Source organism: Phalangium opilio, unplaced genomic scaffold (assembly GCF_054372755.1).
Source record: "Phalangium opilio isolate 3A_F unplaced genomic scaffold, DU_Popi_V2 ptg000032l_1, whole genome shotgun sequence".
NCBI lineage: Eukaryota > Metazoa > Arthropoda > Arachnida > Opiliones > Phalangiidae > Phalangium > Phalangium opilio.
Genome location: NW_028324159.1, coordinates 9,954,547 through 9,975,979, shown reverse-complemented (window position 1 = coordinate 9,975,979; position 21,433 = coordinate 9,954,547). Strand labels below are relative to the sequence as shown.

Here is a 21,433-nt window from a genome sequence, read left to right as displayed (position 1 = left end):
ATGTATTATTTTTAGTTTTTCAAAATTTAATAGCTACGGAAATTAGTTCAAGTATCATAACAACGAGGCTCCGACGAGAATCGAACTCATGATCTCCTGTTTACAAGACAGGCGCTTTAACCACTAAGCCACGGAGCCCTGGTTCCGAAGCGAGATTAATGCTGAATAGTTCAGTAATTTTACTAAAATAACTCCTTCGCAGTTTTAACCTATTGTTTGCATTAATGCATATCTAAAGCAACTATTATTATTAGTTTTTCAAAATTTAATAGCTACGAAAACTAGTTCAAATATCATAACAACGAGGTTCCGACGAGAATCGAACTCATGATCTCCTGTTTACTTGACAGGCGCTTTAACCACTAAGCCACGGAGCCCTGGTTCCGAAGCGAGATAAATGCTGAATAGTTCAGTAATTTTACTAAATTAACTCCGTCGCAGTTTAAACCTATTGTTTGCATTAATGCATATCTCAAGCAACAATTATTATTAGTTTTTCAAAATTTTATAGCTACGAAAACTAGTTCAAATATCATAACAACGAGGCTCCGACGAGAATCGATCTCATGATCTCCTGTTTACGAGACAGGCGCTTTAACCACCAAGCCACGGAGCCTTGTTGCGAAGCGAGATTAATGCTGAATAGTTCAGTAATTTTACTAAATTAACTCCTTCGCAGTGTTAACCTATTAATTGCATTAATGCATATCTCAAGCAACTATTATTATTAGTTTTTCAAAATTTAATAGCTACGAAAACTAGTTCAAATATCATAACAACGAGGCTCCGACGAGAATCGATCTCATGATCTCCTGTTTACGAGACAGGCGCTTTAACCACCAAGCCACGGAGCCTTGTTGCGAAGCGAGATTAATGCTGAATAGTTCAGTAATTTTACTAAATTAACTCCTTCGCAGTGTTAACCTATTGTTTGCATTAATGCATATCTCAAGCAACTATTATTTTTAGTTTTTCAAAATATAATAGCTACGAAAACTAGTTCAAGTATCATAACAACGAGGCTTCGACGAGAATCGAACTCATGATCTCCTGTTTACGAGACAGGCGCTTTAACCACTAAGCCACGGTTCCGAAGCGAGATTAATGATGAATATTTCAGTAATTTTACTAAATTTACTCCTTCGCAGTTTTACCCTATTGTTTGCATTAATGCATATCTCAAGCAACTATTATTTTTAGTTTTTCAAAATTTAATAGCTACGGAAATTAGTTCAAGTATCATAACAACGAGGCTCCGACGAGAATCGAACTCATGATCTCCTGTTTACAAGACAGGCGCTTTAACCACTAAGCCACGGAGCCCTGGTTCCGAAGCGAGATTAATGCTGATTAGTTCAGTAATTTTACTAAATTAACTCCTTCGCAGTTTTAACCTATTGTTTGCATTAATGCATATCTCAAGCAACAATTATTATTAGTTTTTCAAAATTTAATAGCTACGAAAACTAGTTCAAATATCATAACAACGAGGCTCCGACGATAATCGAACTCATGATTTCCTGTTTACGAGACACGCGCTTTAACCACCAAGCCACGGAGCCTTGTTGCGAAGCGAGATTAATGCTGAATAGTTCAGTAATTTTACTAAATTAACTCCTTCGCAGTTTTAACCTATTGTTTGCATTAATGCATATCTCAAGCAACAATTATTAGTTTTTCAAAATTTAATAGCTACGAAAACTAGTTCAAATATCATAACAACGAGGCTCCGACGAGAATCGATCTCATGATCTCCTGTTTACGAGACAGGCGCTTTAACCACCAAGCCACGGAGCCTTGTTGCGAAGCGAGATTAATGCTGAATATTTCAGTAATTTTACTAAATTAACTCCTTCGCAGTTTTACCCTATTGTTTGAATATATGCATATCTCAAGCAACTATTATTTTTAGTTTTTCAAAATTTAATAGCTACGAAAACTAGTTCAAATATCATAACAACGAGGCTCTGACGAGAATCGAACTCATGATCTCCTGTTTACAAGACAGGCGCTTTAACCACTAAGCCACGGTTCCGAAGCGAGATTAAATCTGAATATTTCAGTAATTTTACTAAATTAACTCCTTCGCAGTTTTACTCTATTGTTTGAATATATGCATATCTCAAGCAACAATTATTTTTAGTTTTTCAAAATTTAATAGCTACGGAAATTAGTTCAAGTATCATAACAACGAGGCTCCGACGAGAATCGAACTCATGATCTCCCGTTTACTAGACAGCCGCTTTAACCACTAAGCCACGGAGCCCTGGTTCCGAAGCGAGATTAATGCTGAATAGTTCAGTAATTTTACTAAATTAACTCCTTCGCAGTTTTAACCTATTGTTTGCATTAATGCATATCTCAAGCAACAATTATTATTAGTTTTTCAAAATTTAATAGCTACGAAAACTAGTTCAATTATCATAACAACGAGGCTCCGACGAGAATCGAACTCATGATTTTCTGTTTACGAGACAGCCGCTTTAACCACCAAGCCACGGAGCCTTGTTGCGAAGCGAGATTAATGCTGAATAGTTCAGTAATTTTACTAAATTAACTCCTTCGCAGTTTTAACCTATTGTTTGCATTAATGCATATCTCAAGCAACAATTATTATTAGTTTTTCAAAATTTAATAGCTACGAAAACTAGTTCAAATATCATAACAACGAGGCTCCGACGAGAATCGAACTCATGATCTCCTGTTTACGAGACAGGCGCTTTAACCACCAAGCCACGGAGCCTTGTTGCGAAGCGAGATTAATGCTGAATAGTTCAGTAATTTTACTAAATTAACTCCTTCGCAGTGTTAACCTATTGTTTGCATTAATGCATATCTCAAGCATGTATTATTTTTAGTTTTTCAAAATTTAATAGCTACGGAAATTAGTTCAAGTATCATAACAACGAGGCTCCGACGAGAATCGAACTCATGATCTCCTGTTTACAAGACAGGCGCTTTAACCACTAAGCCACGGAGCCCTGGTTCCGAAGCGAGATTAATGCTGAATAGTTCAGTAATTTTACTAAAATAACTCCTTCGCAGTTTTAACCTATTGTTTGCATTAATGCATATCTAAAGCAACTATTATTATTAGTTTTTCAAAATTTAATAGCTACGAAAACTAGTTCAAATATCATAACAACGAGGTTCCGACGAGAATCGAACTCATGATCTCCTGTTTACTTGACAGGCGCTTTAACCACTAAGCCACGGAGCCCTGGTTCCGAAGCGAGATAAATGCTGAATAGTTCAGTAATTTTACTAAATTAACTCCGTCGCAGTTTAAACCTATTGTTTGCATTAATGCATATCTCAAGCAACAATTATTATTAGTTTTTCAAAATTTTATAGCTACGAAAACTAGTTCAAATATCATAACAACGAGGCTCCGACGAGAATCGATCTCATGATCTCCTGTTTACGAGACAGGCGCTTTAACCACCAAGCCACGGAGCCTTGTTGCGAAGCGAGATTAATGCTGAATAGTTCAGTAATTTTACTAAATTAACTCCTTCGCAGTGTTAACCTATTAATTGCATTAATGCATATCTCAAGCAACTATTATTATTAGTTTTTCAAAATTTAATAGCTACGAAAACTAGTTCAAATATCATAACAACGAGGCTCCGACGAGAATCGATCTCATGATCTCCTGTTTACGAGACAGGCGCTTTAACCACCAAGCCACGGAGCCTTGTTGCGAAGCGAGATTAATGCTGAATAGTTCAGTAATTTTACTAAATTAACTCCTTCGCAGTGTTAACCTATTGTTTGCATTAATGCATATCTCAAGCAACTATTATTTTTAGTTTTTCAAAATATAATAGCTACGAAAACTAGTTCAAGTATCATAACAACGAGGCTTCGACGAGAATCGAACTCATGATCTCCTGTTTACGAGACAGGCGCTTTAACCACTAAGCCACGGTTCCGAAGCGAGATTAATGATGAATATTTCAGTAATTTTACTAAATTTACTCCTTCGCAGTTTTACCCTATTGTTTGCATTAATGCATATCTCAAGCAACTATTATTTTTAGTTTTTCAAAATTTAATAGCTACGGAAATTAGTTCAAGTATCATAACAACGAGGCTCCGACGAGAATCGAACTCATGATCTCCTGTTTACAAGACAGGCGCTTTAACCACTAAGCCACGGAGCCCTGGTTCCGAAGCGAGATTAATGCTGAATAGTTCAGTAATTTTACTAAATTAACTCCTTCGCAGTTTTAACCTATTGTTTGCATTAATGCATATCTCAAGCAACAATTATTATTAGTTTTTCAAAATTTAATAGCTACGAAAACTAGTTCAAATATCATAACAACGAGGCTCCGACGATAATCGAACTCATGATTTCCTGTTTACGAGACACGCGCTTTAACCACCAAGCCACGGAGCCTTGTTGCGAAGCGAGATTAATGCTGAATAGTTCAGTAATTTTACTAAATTAACTCCTTCGCAGTTTTAACCTATTGTTTGCATTAATGCATATCTCAAGCAACAATTATTAGTTTTTCAAAATTTAATAGCTACGAAAACTAGTTCAAATATCATAACAACGAGGCTCCGACGAGAATCGATCTCATGATCTCCTGTTTACGAGACAGGCGCTTTAACCACCAAGCCACGGAGCCTTGTTGCGAAGCGAGATTAATGCTGAATAGTTCAGTAATTTTACTAAATTAACTCCTTCGCAGTGTTAACCTATTGTTTGCATTAATGCATATCTCAAGCAACTATTATTTTTAGTTTTTCAAAATTTAATAGCTACGAAAACTAGTTCAAATATCATAACAACGAGGCTTCGACGAGAATTGAACTCATGATCTCCTGTTTACGAGACAGGCGCTTTAACCACCAAGCCACGGAGCCTTGTTGCGAAGCGAGATTAATGCTGAATATTTCAGTAATTTTACTAAATTAACTCCTTCGCAGTTTTACCCTATTGTTTGAATATATGCATATCTCAAGCAACTATTATTTTTAGTTTTTCAAAATTTAATAGCTACGAAAACTAGTTCAAATATCATAACAACGAGGCTCTGACGAGAATCGAACTCATGATCTCCTGTTTACAAGACAGGCGCTTTAACCACTAAGCCACGGTTCCGAAGCGAGATTAAATCTGAATATTTCAGTAATTTTACTAAATTAACTCCTTCGCAGTTTTACTCTAATGTTTGAATATATGCATATCTCAAGCAACAATTATTTTTAGTTTTTCAAAATTTAATAGCTACGGAAATTAGTTCAAGTATCATAACAACGAGGCTCCGACGAGAATCGAACTCATGATCTCCCGTTTACTAGACAGCCGCTTTAACCACTAAGCCACGGAGCCCTGGTTCCGAAGCGAGATTAATGCTGAATAGTTCAGTAATTTTACTAAATTAACTCCTTCGCAGTTTTAACCTATTGTTTGCATTAATGCATATCTCAAGCAACAATTATTATTAGTTTTTCAAAATTTAATAGCTACGAAAACTAGTTCAATTATCATAACAACGATGCTCCGACGAGAATCGAACTCATGATTTTCTGTTTACGAGACAGGCGCTTTAACCACCAAGCCACGGAGCCTTGTTGCGAAGCGAGAATAATGCTGAATAGTTCAGTAATTTTACTAAATTAACTCCTTCGCAGTTTTAACCTATTGTTTGCATTAATGCATATCTCAAGCAACAATTATTATTAGTTTTTCAAAATTTAATAGCTACGAAAACTAGTTCAAATATCATAACAACGAGGCTCCGACGAGAATCGAACTCATGATCTCCTGTTTACGAGACAGGCGCTTTAACCACCAAGCCACGGAGCCTTGTTGCGAAGCGAGATTAATGCTGAATAGTTCAGTAATTTTACTAAATTAACTCCTTCGCAGTTTTAACCTATTGTTTGCATTAATGCATATCTCAAGCAACAATTATTATTAGTTTTTCAAAATTTAATAGCTACGAAAACTAGTTCAAATATCATAACAACGAGGCTCCGACGAGAATCGATCTCATGATCTCCTGTTTACGAGACAGGTGCTTTAACCATAAAGCCACGGAGCCTTGTTGCGAAGCGAGATTAATGCTGAATAGTTCAGTAATTTTACTAAATTAACTCCTTCGCAGTGTTAACCTATTGTTTGCATTAATGCATATCTCAAGCAACTATTATTTTTAGTTTTTCAAAATATAATAGCTACGAAAACTAGTTCAAGTATCATAACAACGAGGCTTCGACGAGAATCGAACTCATGATCTCCTGTTTACGAGACAGGCGCTTTAACCACTAAGCCACGGTTCCGACGCGAGATTAATGATGAATATTTCAGTAATTTTACTAAATTTACTCCTTCGCAGTTTTACCCTATTGTTTGCATTAATGCATATCTCAAGCAACTATTATTTTTAGTTTTTCAAAATTTAATAGCTACGAAAACTAGTTCAAATATCATAACAACGAGGCTCCAACGAGAATCGAACTCATGATCTCCTGTTTACGAGACAGGCGCTTTCACCACTAAGGCAAGAAGCCCTTGTTCCGATTCGAGATTAATGCTGAATATTTCAGTAATTTTACTAAATTAACTCCTTCGCAGTTTTACCCTATTGTTTGAATATATGCATATCTCAAGCAACTATTATTTTTAGTTTTTCAAAATTTAATAGCTACGGAAATTAGTTCAAGTATCATAACAACGAGGCTCCGACGAGAATCGAACTCATGATCTCCTGTTTACAAGACAGGCGCTTTAACCACTAAGCCACGGAGCCCTGGTTCCGAAGCGAGATTAATGCTGAATAGTTCAGTAATTTTACTAAATTAACTCCTTCGCAGTTTTAACCTAGTGTTTGCATTAATGCATATCTCAAGCAACAATTTTTATTAGTTTTTCAAAATTTAATAGCTACGAAAACTAGTTCAAATATCATAACAACGAGGCTCCGACGAGAATCGAACTCATGATTTCCTGTTTACGAGACAGAAGCTTTAACCACCAAGCCACGGAGCCTTGTTGCGAAGCGAGATTAATTCTGAATAGTTCAGTAATTTTACTAAATTAACTCCTTCGCAGTGTTAACCTATTAATTGCATTAATGCATATCTCAAGCAACTATTATTTTTAGTTTTTCAAAATTTTATAGCTACGAAAACTAGTTCAAGTATCATAACAAAGAGGCTCCGACGAGAATCGAACTCATGATCTCCTGTTTACGAGACAGGCGCTTTAACCACCAAGCCACGGTGCCTTGTTGCGAAGCGAGATTAATGCTGAATATTTCAGTAATTTTACTAAATTAACTCCTTCGCAGTTTTACCCTATTGTTTGCATTAATGCATATCTCAAGCAACTATTATTTTTAGTTTTTCAAAATTTAATAGCTACGAAAACTAGTTCAAATATCATAACAACGAGGCTCCGACGAGAATCGAATTCATGATCTCCTGTTTACAAGACAGGCGCTTTAACCACTAAGCCACGGAGCCCTGGTTCCGAAGCGAGATTAATGCTGAATATTTCAGTAATTTTACTAAAACCAGGTTAAGTTCAGCTAGCTAATTGGACCAAGTCATCTTGCGACTTATTGCCACTTATCTAACGCCTTTACAATGCATAGAGGGGTGGTGGCTAGCCCCTATGCCACAGCTAACCGAAAGCGCCCTATACTAACTATTACCGTTAACCTTATGATCTCCTGTTTACAAGACAGGCGCTTTAACCACTAAGCCACGGAGCCCTGGTTCCGAAGAGAGATAAATGCTGAATAGTTCAGTAATTTTACTAAATTAACTCCTTCGCAGTTTTACTCTATTGTTTGCATTAATGCATATCTCAAGCAACTATTATTTTTAGTTTTTCAAAATTTAATAGCTACGAAAACTAGTTCAAATATCATAACAACGAGGCTCCGACGAGAATCGAACTCATGATCTCCTGTTTACGAGACAGGCGCTTTAACCACCAAGCCACGGAGCCTTGTTGCGAAGCGAGATTAATGCTGAATAGTTCAGTAATTTTACTAAATCAACTCCTTCGCAGTGTTAACCTATTGTTTGCATTAATGCATATCTCAAGCAACTATTATTTTTAGTTTTTCAAAATTTAATAGCTACAAAAAGTAGTTCAAATATCATAACAACGAGGCTCCGACGAGAATCGAACTCATGATCTCCTGTTTACAAGACAGGCGCTTTAACCACTAAGCCACGGTTCCGAAGCGAGATTAATGCTGAATATTTGAGTAATTTTACTAAATTAACTCCTTCGCAGCTTTACTCTATTGTTTGAATATATGCATATCTCAAGCAACTATTATTTTTAGTTTTTCAAAATTTAATAGCTACGGAAATTAGTTCAAGTATCATAACAACGAGGCTCCGACGAGAATCGAACTCATGATCTCCTGTTTACAAGACAGGCGCTTTAACCACTAAGCCACGGAGCCCTGGTTCCGAAGCGAGATTAATGCTGAACAGTTCAGTAATTTTACTAAATTAACTCCTTCGCAGTTTTAACCTAGTGTTTGCATTAATGCATATCTCAAGCAACAATTATTATTAGTTTTTCAAAATTTAATAGCTACGAAAACTAGTTCAAATATCATAACAACGAGGCTCCGACGAGAATCGAACTCATGATTTCCTGTTTACGAGACAGAAGCTTTAACCACCAAGCCACGGAGCCTTGTTGCGAAGCGAGATTAATTCTGAATAGTTCAGTAATTTTACTAAATTAACCCCTTCGCAGTGTTAACCTATTAATTGCATTAATGCATATCTCAAGCAACTATTATTTTTAGTTTTTCAAAATTTTATAGCTACGAAAACTAGTTCAAGTATCATAACAAAGAGGCTCCGACGAGAATCGAACTCATGATCTCCTGTTTACGAGACAGGCGCTTTAACCACCAAGCCACGGTGCCTTGTTGCGAAGCGAGATTAATGCTGAATATTTCAGTAATTTTACTAAATTAACTCCTTCGCAGTTTTACCCTATTGTTTGCATTAATGCATATCTCAAGCAACTATTATTTTTAGTTTTTCAAAATTTAATAGCTACGAAAACTAGTTCAAATATCATAACAACGAGGCTCCGACGAGAATCGAAATCATGATCTCCTGTTTACTAGACAGGCGCTTTAACCAATAAGACACGGAGCCTTGTTGCGAAGCGAGATTAATGCTGAATAGTTCAGTAATTTTACTAAATTAACTCCTTCGCAGTTTTACCCTATTGTTTGCATTAATGCATTTCTCAAGCAACTATTATTTAGTTTTTACTTTTGCGCTCTTTAGAGCAGCAAAAGTATGGTTCCGACCTCTGTTGGCTGGACGGCTGGCTGGATTTAATGTAACCGCATAATAAGTTTTGTCATAAATAAACTTTTTGAATTTCAAATTTTCGGCTTGATATTCACCCGTAGTTCACATTACACCTCATAGGTGGCGTAACGTATTTAATTTCAATTGAAATTAATTTTCTGTCGGTGCCGGGCCTCGATAATTCGACGTCCTAATCCATACGAGACGCCAGTGAAGACGCCCGCGCGCAATATAAAGCGAGATATATATCCTTTTTTGATGAGTTGGATGTACCGTTCACGGTCATCGCGTAGTTGGCGAGTTGATATTAAATACGCCGTATTGGACGTACGAATGAAGAAGTGTCTTTTGTAAACCGGCGTAACGCGCGGCTAACCACTATGGGCTACTTGGCCCCTTTTTTTTAGGGTCTCCCTTAAGTCCTCATTTCTTTTTCCGTTCGCAGCCAAAATTCGTGGCTCTTCTCTCGGAGTCCAAGTTAAAAGTGTCTTTCTCTTTCATATCTCTCTCTCTCTCTCTCTCTCTCTCTTTCATATCTCTCTCTCTTTCATATCTCTCTCTCTTTCATATCTCTCTCGCACTCTCTTTCATATCTCTCTCTTTCATATCTCTCTCTCTTTCATATCTCTCTCTCATATCTCTCTTACATATCTCTCTCTTTCATATCTCTCTCTTTCATATCTCTCTCTTTCATATCTCTCTCTTTCATATCTCTCTCTTTCATATCTCTCTCTCTCTCTTTCATATCTCTCTCTCTTTCATATCTCTCTCTTTCATATCTCTCTCTTTCATATCTCTCTCTTTCACCTCTCTCTCTTTCATCTCTCTCTTTCATATCTCTCTCTTTCATCTCTCTCTCTCTCTTTCATATCTCTCTCTTTCATATCTCTCTCTCATATCTCTCTTACATATCTCTCTCTTTCATATCTCTCTCTTTCATATCTCTCTCTTTCATATCTCTCTCTTTCATATCTCTCTCTCTCTTTCATATCTCTCTCTCTCTTTCATATGTCTCTCTTTCATATCTCTCTCTTTCATATCTCTCTCATCTCTCTCCCTCTCTCTTTCATCTCTCTCCCTCTTTCATCTCTCCCTCTCTCTCATCTCTCTCTCATCTCTCTCTCATCTCTCTCTCATCTCTCTCATCCCTCTCATCCCTCTCATCTCTCTCATCTCTCTCATCGCTCTCTCTCATCTCTCTCTCATCTCTCTCTCATCTCTCTCATATCTCTCTCTCATCTCTCTCATATCTCTCTCTCATCTCTCTCTCATCTCTCTCTCATCTCTCTCATCTCTCTCATCTCTCTCATCCCTCTCATCCCTCTCATCCCTCTCATCTCTCTCATCTCTCTCTCATCTCTCTCATCTCTCTCTCATCTCTCTCATCTCTCTCTCTCTCATTTTTTTGAGTGTGAGTGTGTCTTTTTCAGTGCTCTTTTCAGTGCGCTTTTTTGAGCTTTTTTTCGCGTTTTTTATGCGCGGTTTTTTTTCGTCCCGTGTATTTAAAGGACCCTTCGAAAGGTATTTACCTTTTTTGAACTGTAATTCACCGTAATTATTTCGCTTTTAAGCGATTAAGTCGGTGTTTTCGTGCCTTGGGCCTTGGCCCCACGCTGCCGACTTTATTGTTTTCGCCCGCAACCATGGATGGCGCCAGTGGTTCCACAACCTCGCCAATTCCATCAACGGTCTTTCAGCCAATGAACGGCCCCGCCTCCACCCCGCTTCAACGCTCGGGCTCTCTCCCGGCTCTCGTCTCCTCCATCTCTAGCGCGCCTCTCTCACCCGCGCCGGCTCTCGCCTCATCCATGTCTAGCGCGCCTCTCTCGACCGCGCTAGCTCCCCCGCCGCAGTTGCCAGCGCCCTCTTACGCGCAAGTGACCACGCCGCCAAATTCAACTGTGCCTAAGCCGCCGAATACTTTCGTTTTTTCTTCCAAAACCCGCGATTCAGAGCGTGGGATTTCCATCCGCTCTTCCCATCAGAAAGCCTCTATTCAAGACTATCTTGAAGCCGTTGCCGTCCAGGTTCCCCCGCAAAACATCACCGATGCGTGGCGGGAAAATGGCCAAATTTTTATCTATTTTTCTGACAAATCCTTCGCCATACAATGAATTGGTGCAGGCCTCACCTTCAGGAACTCTACCGTTCAGTGCCTTCCCTTGGGAGTCGCCCCCAAGAAAATTCAACTTTCCAGCGTCCCCCCTGACGTTAGTGACGACATGTTACTTAACGTTCTCTCCAAATTTGGCCAAGTTCAAGGCAAAATTCGCAGCCTTACTGCGGCCGTCACAAAACCGGAATTTAAACATATCCGCTGCGCTAGGCGAGAGGCCACCGTGCTTTTTGCCTCTGACGCTGACTTCCAGAATCTCCCCCCTTATCTCACCTTCATCGTGGACTCAGTCCGTTACATGATAGGTGTGAACCTTCCGCCAAGATGTGTTATCTGCGGCAACACTGGCCATTTGAGTAGGGTCTGCCCCACTGCTTCAGTTCCCGCTGCTTCCACCAATACCACCACCACCACCACCGCCACCACTACGCCTATTGCATCAGCAACTGCTGCTAATGCCACCACCACCACCACAACAACTACGCCTATTGCATCAGCAACTGCTGCTAATGCCACCACCACCACCACCACTACACCTATTGCATTCGCGCCTGATACTGCCACTACCGCCACCGCTCAATCTCCGACTTTGGCCTCAACCTCTGTGGCCTCCGCCTCAAGTTCCGCCTCTGCGGCTTTATCTACCACTCCTTCCTTGCCTTCTGCAATGGACACCTCTCATAAGCCCGCCATGGATGCCGATATTGGCTATTCAGCCGACATGGATGGCGAGATTCCTTTTGATGCCGACCCCACCGTAAAAACCGTCACCCATCAGAAGAAACGTAGGCAGGCTGACCAGACGCCTTCTGATGCCGTTTTTACCCCGCCAATCCGTCCCCCTCCCAAGACCAAGAAGCAACGCCGCACGTCGGCCACATCCCGCTACCTCTACACACCTGAAACGAACTACTGGGCCGACCCTCGTGGCCCCTTTCCTGCCATTTTTCCCCGGGCTACAGTCGCCTCCTTCGCGAGTGAGGCTTTAAACGCCCCCTCTGCAGCCTTACCCGTTATTGCCGCGAAATACGCCAATGATCCAGCCACCGCTGAAACACTTGCCCGCCAGGTGCTCGTTGTGGCAATGACCGATCCCGTTCTTTCTGCCATCGCATCTTACGCCCAACGGCGTAATGCGCGCAACCCGTACTACCGCCTCGCCAACAACATCCGTAAGCTCTTTGCTATTGAACGCTCCGACGCCGAACAACCTTCTGACGCCGAATCCACCTGCTCCCAATAATTCCCCCGCCTTTTTATTCTTTTTTTTTTTCTTTACCTGATGGATCCCGTTATTTTAAGTTTAAACGCCCGCGGTGTCGGTACGCCGCTGACTTCAATACGCGCTCGTGACTACGTCTCTCGTTTTAATCCAGCCGTCCTCTGTTTACAAGAAACTAACATATCTCAAGCTTTCTCGACTTCGTACATTTGGGCCCAATGGCCTTTTAAGTTTCACCACGCGTGTGCCCAATCCCATCGCGGGGCTGGTGTCTCCGTCGGCTTAAATCCGTCCATTAATGACCGTGTAACAGCCTTCGATTCTTTCGATGGCCGTTGCATCTATTTACGTTTTCGCCCGGGTACCCTCGGTTCTTCGACTCCCCTCCACCTTTTTAATATTTATCTATCGGCCACTGATGACGCTTTAGCTATCGCCACGCTAGAGTTCGTCTCTCAGAAGTTACGTACCATCGATCCCTCCGACACCATCATTCTTGCTGGTGACTTTAATTGCTGCCTCCACCCGGACTTTGACCGCTCCAACTGCCGTGAATCCCGTTTCGCGGTGTGCGGCCCCCTTCGTGCCTTATTAACACAATATGATCTCAGTGACGTTTACCGTTCCCTACACCCGGACACTCCCAGTTTCACCTGGCGTGCTAGGAACAATGGGAAACTCTTATCAGCAAGACTCGATCGCATTTATGTGAACTCATCGTGCAGGGTACATAGCATTAAGCACGTACCAACATTTTTTTCGGACCATGACGCGGTTTTTTGTAAACTCGTACTTTTCGATAACTATCCAAAATCTTCTCCCTTCTGGAGACTTAACTTACGCGCCCTTAATGACGCTAATTTTATCGATTCAATCCGCGCTGAACTTGTGAGGCTCTCTGCCACCAAGCCTCCGGGACGCCCTTGGGTCTCCTGGTGGTTTGATGTCATGAAGCCAACTATTAAGGCATTTTCAATACGTTTTTGGCACCATAAGGATGTCAATGATCGGAAACTCATTTCAAATCTAGAAAACACGGTACTTCACTCTGATCCCAACACGCTTGAGGGGCGTCAAAATGCTGAGAGACTCCATGAGTTTCTCTTGGAGCGCTCTGCTGACTCCCTTGCCCGTGCCCGCTCCACCCATTTTACCGCGATCGACACGTCATCGCGTGATTTTTACCGCCTTGAGCAAAAGGCTGTTGAAACTAATTTCATGGCCGGTGTGTACGACCCGACGGGTGTGCTCATTACCGACCAAGAAGCCATTAGAGACGTAGTTATCCGTTTCTACTCTACCCTTTACTCTCCATCATCCGCCCCTGTTGACCACGGCACCTTCTCCGATTTAACATCAGGCATGACTCCGCTAAACCCTATTCAAGCGCCTCTCCTGGGGGATACCATTACTCTCCCTGAAGCCACCATCGCCCTCAACAAACTTTCCCGCGGAAAGGCCTGTGGCCTTGACGGCATCCCGGTAGAGTTTTACCTTACCTTCTGGCAAACACTTGGCCCTATCCTGATAGAGGTTTTCACCACCCTTCAACAATATAGACAGTTTTGGCCCATTTTCTCGACCTCCGTCATATCCTTACTACCTAAATCGGGCAACCTCTTTAACTTGGCGAACTGGCGCCCAGTTTCACTAACCAATAGTGATTACAAAATATTTACCAGAATTCTTGCAAACCGCGTCAATACTGTTATAGGGGACTTGGTCCACGACTCCCAGACCTATTCCATACCGGGGCGTTGTATATACGACACCTTGACATCCCTCCGCGACAACATTCATTTGGCCAATGCCTTAAATGAACCTCTAGCCCTCGTCAATATTGACTTTAAAAAAGCTTTTGATAATGTCGACCACTCTTACCTCTTACGCCTCCTCACATCTCTAAATTTCCCCAAAGGTTTCATTGACCTTCTGACAGTTATTTACTCCAACTCCTCGTTTATGATTAAAGTTAATAATTCTCTTACAAGCCGTATTCCTTTTGGAAAAGGTATCCGTCAAGGCTGCCCCTTATCAGGTTTACTCTTTGTCTTAGCCCTAGAACCTCTGCTACATACCTTGCGCCAATCGGTTCCCCGTGCCATACGCCTACCCCATCACAACGCGATCACAGCCGTTTTCGCCGATGACTTAACGGCCCTCATCCGTTGTCAATCTGAGTTCACCATCCTTGACGACAGCCTCCAGGCTTACTGTCGACTGACAGGAGCGTCGGTAAATTACGATAAATCGTTCGTCCTCTGGTGTGGAAGCTGGGCCGCCTCACCTCCAGCAATCCGTCCCCCCATTCCCTCCAGTACCGACGGTGGTAAGTTCCTTGGGGTTTACCTGGGGAACTCTCCCCAATTTGAACACCAGAACTGGCCGGAACTCTCATCTCGCATGACAAAGGTTTTTGGGCGTTGGCTACGCCTACGTCACCTTTGCTCGCTCCCCGGTCGGATTCTTCTAATTAATCAACTCGCGGCGTCCGTACTTTGGCATAGGCTCAAAGTGCTTACCCCTCCGTCCACGTTTGTCAAGGATTGGCAGAATCAGCTCCTCAATTTTTTATGGGCGGGTATACATTGGGTCTCCGCCCCGTCACTGTACCCCCACCGCCTTCTTGGAGGTTTAGGCTTAGTTAACGTATCCGCGAAAATTGCCTCTTTCCGGATTCACACAATATCCCGATTTTTGACACAACCCCCGCCACATCACGTCCACTCCCTATTTAAATACCACATCCCCCGGTTTCCTACGGTTACACAGGCCCTTCTCGACACTTCTAGCGTAAATTCCGCCATCCCCTTTTATTCCGAAGCGTTGAACGCGTGGTTCCACATCCCCATGAAAATTGAGGCCGGTTTCTCCTCTAAAGAAGCGATTCTAGGCCTTCCGATTGCCAATTCCCCATTTTTACGAACAGTCACGGGACTGGCTCTTACCCATGCTACCGTTGGCGGACTTCACTCCGTCGGCGTTACCTCAATTGGTCACCTCCTTGACGGTCGCGGTCGTTGGCTCCCCCAAGGGTCTCTCTTCCGTGGCCGCCCCGTTTCCCGTTTAATTATTTCCCAGCACCGCATTACGGTTAATGCCCTAATTCATTCCTTCCCCGGTTGTTTTACAGAGCGTGGCCTCAATCCCGCTTTTTCCTTTAGCTTCGGTGGCGGTCTATGTATCGTCACCGAACAGGTAATCGCTGGCCTTTCACGCCGTTATCGACTGTCCGAGTCACCCCCCACTAAAACCATTTACGATTCCGTCATTCATAGCCGTTTCCCACCAGCACCGCCCTTCGCTCCGCCGTCAACAGACTTGGTCCCATGTACTTGGTGGTGGTCAGTCTCGAAACTTTCCCCCTTGAACACTCGCGCTGAGCTTTGCGTCCGTTGGCGCGCCCTCCATGCCTCTTTACCGGCCCCTGCCCGTCTATTCCATATAGTCGAAAGCCTCACTTCGTCAGCCTGCCCGTTTTGCCCCGCGGTCGGGACCTTTGCCCACTGCTATTACGATTGCCCTTTTGTTGAGGCTGTTTTCGAACGCATCACCCAAAGTCTTGAACGATGGGTTGGCCATAAACACTCTCACGCTGAATCCTGGAGCTTAATTAGCCCCCCAAACGCGCAACACAATCTATGCAATTTTACATTTACCATATTTTTAGTCGTCCTCGCTGACCTTTACAAATCCGTTGCCTCCCTGTCTCTGATGGCCGATGGTTTCACAACCCATGTGTCTTCCACCGCTAAAGTAATCGTTAATCGCGTTGCTGCTCGTTTTCGGGTAGAGCGTTCGCGAGCCACGAACCCCGTCCGCCTCGACAGGTTTTTTCACCGTTGGGGGATTCGTAGGGAACCAGTATGGTTTCCTTAATTTGGCTTTGTTTCCTTTTTTGAGTTTCTGAACATTGATCTATTCTTGTGCTACTTTTTATGTATATAGTTATCCATATCTTTAATGCATTTCCTCATTTATTGTTGTTACTAAGAGTATCCTAACTTGTACTTAATTATTTTGTAATATCCTAACTCGTACCTAATTAATATTATTTTTTTTTTGTATATAGTTCCTCATTTCTTATTGTAACTAAGCATTCCCTAATTTGTACCTGAATGGTACTATAAACTTCCTACTTTGTACCTGATTGTTCCTAAGACTACGTCATTTCTACCTGTTTAACTGTTATTAAGAATTTCAATTTGTACCTTATTGTTCCTAAGATTAACGTCATTTCTCCCTGATTATTTTGTTAATAAGAATTTCAATTTGTACCTGATTAGTTGTAACTAAGAACATTCCCATTTGTACGTCATTCATTGTAACTTAAAATTTCATCATTTGTGCCCATTATTTGTTAATAAACGTTCCATTTGAAAAACAAAAAAAACTCTCATCTCTCTCTCATCTCTCTCTCATCTCTCTCATCTCTCATCTCTCTCATCTCTCATCTCTCTCTCATCTCTCTCTCATCTCTCTCTCATCTCTCTCATCTCTCATCTCTCTCATCTCTCATCTCTCTCATCTCTCTCTCTCATCTCTCTCATCTCTCATCTCTCTCATCTCTCATCTCTCTCTCATCTCTCATCTCTCTCTCATATCTCTCATCTCTCATCTCTCTCTCATCTCTCATCTCTCTCATCTCTCATCTCTCATCTCTCATCTCTCTCATCTCTCTCATCTCTCATCTCTCTCATCTCTCTCTCTCATCCCTCTCATCCCTCTCATCCCTCTCATCTCTCTCATCTCTCTCTCATCTCTCTCTCATCTCTCTCATCTCTCTCATCTCTCTCTCATCTCTCTCATCTCTCTCTCATCTCTCTCTCATCTCTCTCATCTCTCTCTCATCCCTCTCTCTCTCATCCCTCTCTCTCATCTCTCTCTCATCTCTCTCTCATCTCCCTCTCTCTCATCTCTCTCATCTCTCTCTCTCTCATCTCTCTCTCTATCATCTCTCTCATCCAGGGTTGTTGATTTTTTTTTATTTAAATCGGATTTTTTTGATTTTAATTGATTTTTTTGATTTTTTTTGAACTAATAGGTAGTAAATAACCAACATGAAAACTTTTGAGTCAAAATTAACGAAAAGCAAAATAATCATGACATTTAAGCAGCTATTGGATATTATTACAATTCATATGCTTGTATAAAAAGACTAGCTTGACTGCTATTTCATTTCCTAGCCTTTCCAGCAAGACAAACTGGAGTTCTGGGAAAAACTTACATTGAAATATACCATAACCATGATTATTTTTAATTTTAGGTCTTTTTTTGTTAAGTTTCTCCTCGAGTTTCTTAAACTACTTCTTGGAATCTTAGAAAACATTTTTTAAAAATAAAAATATATTCTTGATTTTAATCAAATGATTTTTTTAAAAAAATCTCTTGATTTAAATCATGATTTAAATCAGTGATTTAAATCAAACTGATTTAAATCAAACAACCCTGCTCTCATCTCTCTCTCTCATCTCTCTCTCATCTCTCTCTCATCTATCTCTCTCATCTCTCTCTCATCTCTCTCTCATCTCTCATCTCTCTCTCATCTCTCTCATCTCTTTCTCATCTCTCTCTCATCTCTCTCATCTCTCTCTCATCTCTCTCATCTCTTTCTCATCTCTCTCATCTCTCTCCCATCTCTCTCTCATCCCTCTCTCTCACCCCTCTCTCTCGCATCGCCCTCTCTCTCTCTCATCCCTCTCTCTCTCATCCCTCTCTCTCATCTCTCATCTCTCTCATATCTCTCATCTCTCTCATCTCTCTCATCTCTCTCATCTCTCATCTCTCTCATCTCTCATCTCTCTCTCATCCCTCTCATCTCTCTCTCATCCCTCTCATCCCTCTCATCTCTCTCATCTCTCTCATCTCTCTCTCATCTCTCTCATATCTCTCTCATCTCTCTCTCATCTCTCTCTCATCTCTCTCTCATCTCTCTCTCATCTCTCTCATCTCTCTCTCTCATCTCTCTCTCATCTCTCTCTCATCTCTCTCTCATCTCTCTCATCTCTCTCATCTCTCTCATCTCTCTCATCCCTCTCATCCCTCTCATCCTTCTCATCCCTCTCATCCCTCTCATCCCTCTCATCTCTCTCATCTCTCTCATCTCTCTCATCTTTCTCATCTTTCTCATCTCTCTCATCTCTCTCTCATCTCTCTCATCTCTCTCTCTCATCTCTCTCATATCTCATCTCTCTCTCATCTCTCATCTCTCTCATCTCTCATCTCTCTCTCTCATCTCTCTCTCATCTCTCTCTCTCATCTCTCTCATCTCTCTCTCATCTCTCTCTCATCTCTCTCATCTCTCTCTCATCTCTCATCTCTCTCATCTTTCTCTCTCTCATCTCTCTCTCATCTCTCTCTCATCTCTCTCATCCCTCTCTCTCACCCCCTCTCTCTCTCATCCCTCTCTCTCATCTCTCTCATCTCTCTCTCTCATCTCTCTCTCATCTCTCTCTCATCTCTCTCATCTCTCTCATCTCTCTCTCATCTCTCTCATCTCTCTCTCATCTCTCTCTCCTCTCTCTCTCATCTCTCTCTCATCTCTCTCTCATCTCTCTCATCTCTCATCTCTCTCTCTCTCTCATCTCTCATCTCTCTCTCTCATATCTCTCATATCTCTCATCTCTCTCATCTCTCTCATCTCTCTCATCTCTCATCTCTCTCTCTCATCTCTCTCTCATCTCTCTCATCTCTCTCTCATCTCTCTCTCATCTCTCTCTCTCTCTCTCATTTCTGAGAAGAGAGTGTCGCTTCGCATCGTGCTCCGCTTAATTTCTTTAATTAAGTGGTTTTATGCTCGTTTCGTATGCGGTTTTTTGTTTCTACTGGCTCCTTTCTGGCTCCGTTACCGGTATTGTACGTTTTTTTGCGGTTTTTACGTTTATTTATTAGTTAATTAGCGACATTAAGTTCGTGTTAAGCCTCGGCCTTCGTTTAGCCAGGCGGTGTATCGGTTAGGCACGCGGTAAGTTCCGCGGACTCGCTACGAGGTTTTTGTGTATGTACTGCTTCGTGCATACCTAAAAATTCTCCATCCGATGTCGTCTGCTAGTGGATCAATGCTTGATTTAACTGATGCTCGTATTAATATGGATGGCAACTCGCATAATGCAGTTACCTCTCTTACCCCTACGACTACTTCTATCGGAGGCTCGCCTACTGCAACCACCGTTAAAACTATCTCGGCCGCGCATAATGCCGGCAATACTACGCCGACATTTGCCACTGCTGCCGCTGGCGCTAGTCGGCCGATTTCTTCTGCTCCTTCGATCCCAATGCCTGCTCCTATACCAGGGGTAGCTACTCGGGCTCCTGAAATTACTGTCGACTCCAATGGAAAGAAAAAATTTTCTCTCAGTTACGGTATCCCTCCTGACGCTGGTTTGGCGCCATCTTCGTGCGGTATTGCGCTGTTAACTCCCGCGAAAAATGTGCCGGTTCGAGATTTTCTCAACGCGTTTTTGGCAGTCAAGGTTCCGGCTGACCAAATTACCGATGCTTATCGTCTTGGTGACACAGTACAAATCTATTTTAAAGATCCCAACTGGGCTCGCCACTTCATCTCCGATGGCCTTCTTTTTAGAGGTCAGCGTATTGACGTTATGCCCGTTGGCATTGCTCCGAAAAAGATTGTTTTATCTGATGTACCGTCGTTCACCCCGGACAATGTGGTTCGTGATATTTTTCAGCTATTCGGTAAACTACACAGTCGCGTGTTTACTCTTCCCGCTACGGTGTCTAACATTGCTCCGTTTGGTCATATACGCACATGTCGGCGTATGGCCTATGTTGCCTTTGCCACTCCCGCGGACTATGACGATTTACCTGAGGAGGTTGAAGTTTTTCTCAATGATGTCCCACATTTTTTTAAAGTAAATGCGCCGCTGCTTTGCTTTAAGTGTGGCATAACGGGTCACTCGTCTCAGAGTTGTCCTAACTCTAAACGTGGTGCGCGTAGTAAGTCGCGCTCTCGTGCTTCTGCTCCTGCCAATGCTAGTGTTCCTGCCCAGTCGGTCACAGTTGCAGCTATTCCCTCGCTTCCGGTAGCTCAGCCTTTGGTTAGGTCCGGGTCGTTGCCTAGTTTAGCCAATCGGTTTGCTCCTTTGACTGATTCTAACGCGGATTTGTCTACCGCGGAATAATCCGAATATATGGACACTGGTTTTACGACTGTGCAAGGCCGTAAACGCAAACAGAAATCCCTATCTACGACGTCTCCGCACCGGAGTGCTCCTACTCTTATGCCTCCTCCTGTCGGTAAGGTCCCGAAGCAGGGACAAATGCGCTACGCGTTTGATCCGGTTTTGAACACGTGGAAGGATTCTCGTGGTTCCTTCGCGCCTGCCTACTCCATGGACACAGTTAAAGATTTTGTCTCTCAAGCACTTGCCTTAGATGCCGTGGCACAGCGGGACTTGGTTAAGACCTTTGCACCTGATGTGCAGCTGGCTGAGACCCTCACGCGACAAATAAATGTCCATGCTTACACTGATAGTGCGATTGCTGCTATCACACCTTCAGCGGACAAGTCGGCACACAGGAGAAGACTTTTTAACCTTACAAAAGCTCTCTTGCGTGCTTATGATGCTGCCTCAGTTCCTGATTCGGAATCTGATGTCGATCCCTCTCAGTAGTGAATCTTGGCATTCCTTTTCCCATCCTTCTTTTGTCCTTATGTTTTCCATCCTCTCCCTTAATGTTCGTGGCGTTGGTACTGGTGTCACTAATCTACGAGCTCGTGATTTTGTTGCGCGTCATCGTCCTACCTTTGTATG

At 42.2% G+C, this 21,433-nt stretch overlaps 1 protein-coding gene and 23 non-coding genes across 24 annotated transcripts; 1 reads left to right on the top strand and 23 right to left on the bottom strand.

The window, feature by feature from the left end:
• Positions 1 to 65: 65 nt before the first annotated feature.
• Positions 66 to 138, bottom strand: TRNAT-UGU (transfer RNA threonine (anticodon UGU)). The gene has a single exon. It is a non-coding gene; the product is annotated as a tRNA-Thr (tRNA).
• Positions 139 to 543: 405 nt separating this feature from the next.
• TRNAT-CGU (transfer RNA threonine (anticodon CGU)) lies at positions 544 to 616 on the bottom strand. The gene has a single exon. It is a non-coding gene; the product is annotated as a tRNA-Thr (tRNA).
• Positions 617 to 781: 165 nt separating this feature from the next.
• TRNAT-CGU (transfer RNA threonine (anticodon CGU)) lies at positions 782 to 854 on the bottom strand. Its single transcript has one exon. It is a non-coding gene; the product is annotated as a tRNA-Thr (tRNA).
• Positions 855 to 1,250: 396 nt separating this feature from the next.
• On the bottom strand, positions 1,251 to 1,323 carry TRNAT-UGU (transfer RNA threonine (anticodon UGU)). Its single transcript has one exon. It is a non-coding gene; the product is annotated as a tRNA-Thr (tRNA).
• A 401-nt stretch (positions 1,324 to 1,724) lies between these two features.
• TRNAT-CGU (transfer RNA threonine (anticodon CGU)) lies at positions 1,725 to 1,797 on the bottom strand. The gene has a single exon. It is a non-coding gene; the product is annotated as a tRNA-Thr (tRNA).
• Positions 1,798 to 2,670: 873 nt separating this feature from the next.
• On the bottom strand, positions 2,671 to 2,743 carry TRNAT-CGU (transfer RNA threonine (anticodon CGU)). Its single transcript has one exon. It is a non-coding gene; the product is annotated as a tRNA-Thr (tRNA).
• Positions 2,744 to 2,908: 165 nt separating this feature from the next.
• Positions 2,909 to 2,981, bottom strand: TRNAT-UGU (transfer RNA threonine (anticodon UGU)). The gene has a single exon. It is a non-coding gene; the product is annotated as a tRNA-Thr (tRNA).
• Positions 2,982 to 3,386: 405 nt separating this feature from the next.
• Positions 3,387 to 3,459, bottom strand: TRNAT-CGU (transfer RNA threonine (anticodon CGU)). The gene has a single exon. It is a non-coding gene; the product is annotated as a tRNA-Thr (tRNA).
• Positions 3,460 to 3,624: 165 nt separating this feature from the next.
• Positions 3,625 to 3,697, bottom strand: TRNAT-CGU (transfer RNA threonine (anticodon CGU)). Its single transcript has one exon. It is a non-coding gene; the product is annotated as a tRNA-Thr (tRNA).
• Positions 3,698 to 4,093: 396 nt separating this feature from the next.
• On the bottom strand, positions 4,094 to 4,166 carry TRNAT-UGU (transfer RNA threonine (anticodon UGU)). The gene has a single exon. It is a non-coding gene; the product is annotated as a tRNA-Thr (tRNA).
• A 401-nt stretch (positions 4,167 to 4,567) lies between these two features.
• On the bottom strand, positions 4,568 to 4,640 carry TRNAT-CGU (transfer RNA threonine (anticodon CGU)). The gene has a single exon. It is a non-coding gene; the product is annotated as a tRNA-Thr (tRNA).
• Positions 4,641 to 4,805: 165 nt separating this feature from the next.
• On the bottom strand, positions 4,806 to 4,878 carry TRNAT-CGU (transfer RNA threonine (anticodon CGU)). The gene has a single exon. It is a non-coding gene; the product is annotated as a tRNA-Thr (tRNA).
• An 873-nt stretch (positions 4,879 to 5,751) lies between these two features.
• TRNAT-CGU (transfer RNA threonine (anticodon CGU)) lies at positions 5,752 to 5,824 on the bottom strand. The gene has a single exon. It is a non-coding gene; the product is annotated as a tRNA-Thr (tRNA).
• A 165-nt stretch (positions 5,825 to 5,989) lies between these two features.
• On the bottom strand, positions 5,990 to 6,062 carry TRNAT-CGU (transfer RNA threonine (anticodon CGU)). The gene has a single exon. It is a non-coding gene; the product is annotated as a tRNA-Thr (tRNA).
• A 635-nt stretch (positions 6,063 to 6,697) lies between these two features.
• Positions 6,698 to 6,770, bottom strand: TRNAT-UGU (transfer RNA threonine (anticodon UGU)). The gene has a single exon. It is a non-coding gene; the product is annotated as a tRNA-Thr (tRNA).
• Positions 6,771 to 6,936: 166 nt separating this feature from the next.
• On the bottom strand, positions 6,937 to 7,009 carry TRNAT-CGU (transfer RNA threonine (anticodon CGU)). The gene has a single exon. It is a non-coding gene; the product is annotated as a tRNA-Thr (tRNA).
• A 165-nt stretch (positions 7,010 to 7,174) lies between these two features.
• Positions 7,175 to 7,247, bottom strand: TRNAT-CGU (transfer RNA threonine (anticodon CGU)). The gene has a single exon. It is a non-coding gene; the product is annotated as a tRNA-Thr (tRNA).
• Positions 7,248 to 7,412: 165 nt separating this feature from the next.
• Positions 7,413 to 7,485, bottom strand: TRNAT-UGU (transfer RNA threonine (anticodon UGU)). The gene has a single exon. It is a non-coding gene; the product is annotated as a tRNA-Thr (tRNA).
• Positions 7,486 to 7,902: 417 nt separating this feature from the next.
• Positions 7,903 to 7,975, bottom strand: TRNAT-CGU (transfer RNA threonine (anticodon CGU)). The gene has a single exon. It is a non-coding gene; the product is annotated as a tRNA-Thr (tRNA).
• A 165-nt stretch (positions 7,976 to 8,140) lies between these two features.
• On the bottom strand, positions 8,141 to 8,213 carry TRNAT-UGU (transfer RNA threonine (anticodon UGU)). The gene has a single exon. It is a non-coding gene; the product is annotated as a tRNA-Thr (tRNA).
• Positions 8,214 to 8,371: 158 nt separating this feature from the next.
• On the bottom strand, positions 8,372 to 8,444 carry TRNAT-UGU (transfer RNA threonine (anticodon UGU)). Its single transcript has one exon. It is a non-coding gene; the product is annotated as a tRNA-Thr (tRNA).
• A 166-nt stretch (positions 8,445 to 8,610) lies between these two features.
• Positions 8,611 to 8,683, bottom strand: TRNAT-CGU (transfer RNA threonine (anticodon CGU)). The gene has a single exon. It is a non-coding gene; the product is annotated as a tRNA-Thr (tRNA).
• A 165-nt stretch (positions 8,684 to 8,848) lies between these two features.
• On the bottom strand, positions 8,849 to 8,921 carry TRNAT-CGU (transfer RNA threonine (anticodon CGU)). The gene has a single exon. It is a non-coding gene; the product is annotated as a tRNA-Thr (tRNA).
• A 2,316-nt stretch (positions 8,922 to 11,237) lies between these two features.
• On the top strand, positions 11,238 to 12,680 carry LOC149685954 (uncharacterized). Its single transcript, XM_089870886.1, has 2 exons — positions 11,238 to 11,868; positions 11,923 to 12,680. Exons 1-2 carry the CDS (start codon positions 11,544 to 11,546, stop codon positions 12,678 to 12,680), a joined length of 1,083 nt encoding a protein of 360 aa, XP_089727012.1. The 5' UTR covers positions 11,238 to 11,543.
• The last annotated feature ends 8,753 nt before the right edge of the window (positions 12,681 to 21,433 follow it).

Coding starts and splice junctions, on each gene's coding strand:
- LOC149685954 (XM_089870886.1), top strand. CDS start 11,544: ATGTTACTTAACGTTCTCTCCAAATTTGGCCAAGTTCAAGGCAAAATT. Junction 11,869..11,922: donor CACCACCGCCACCACTACGC/CTATTGCATCAG, acceptor CAACAACTACGC/CTATTGCATCAGCAACTGCT.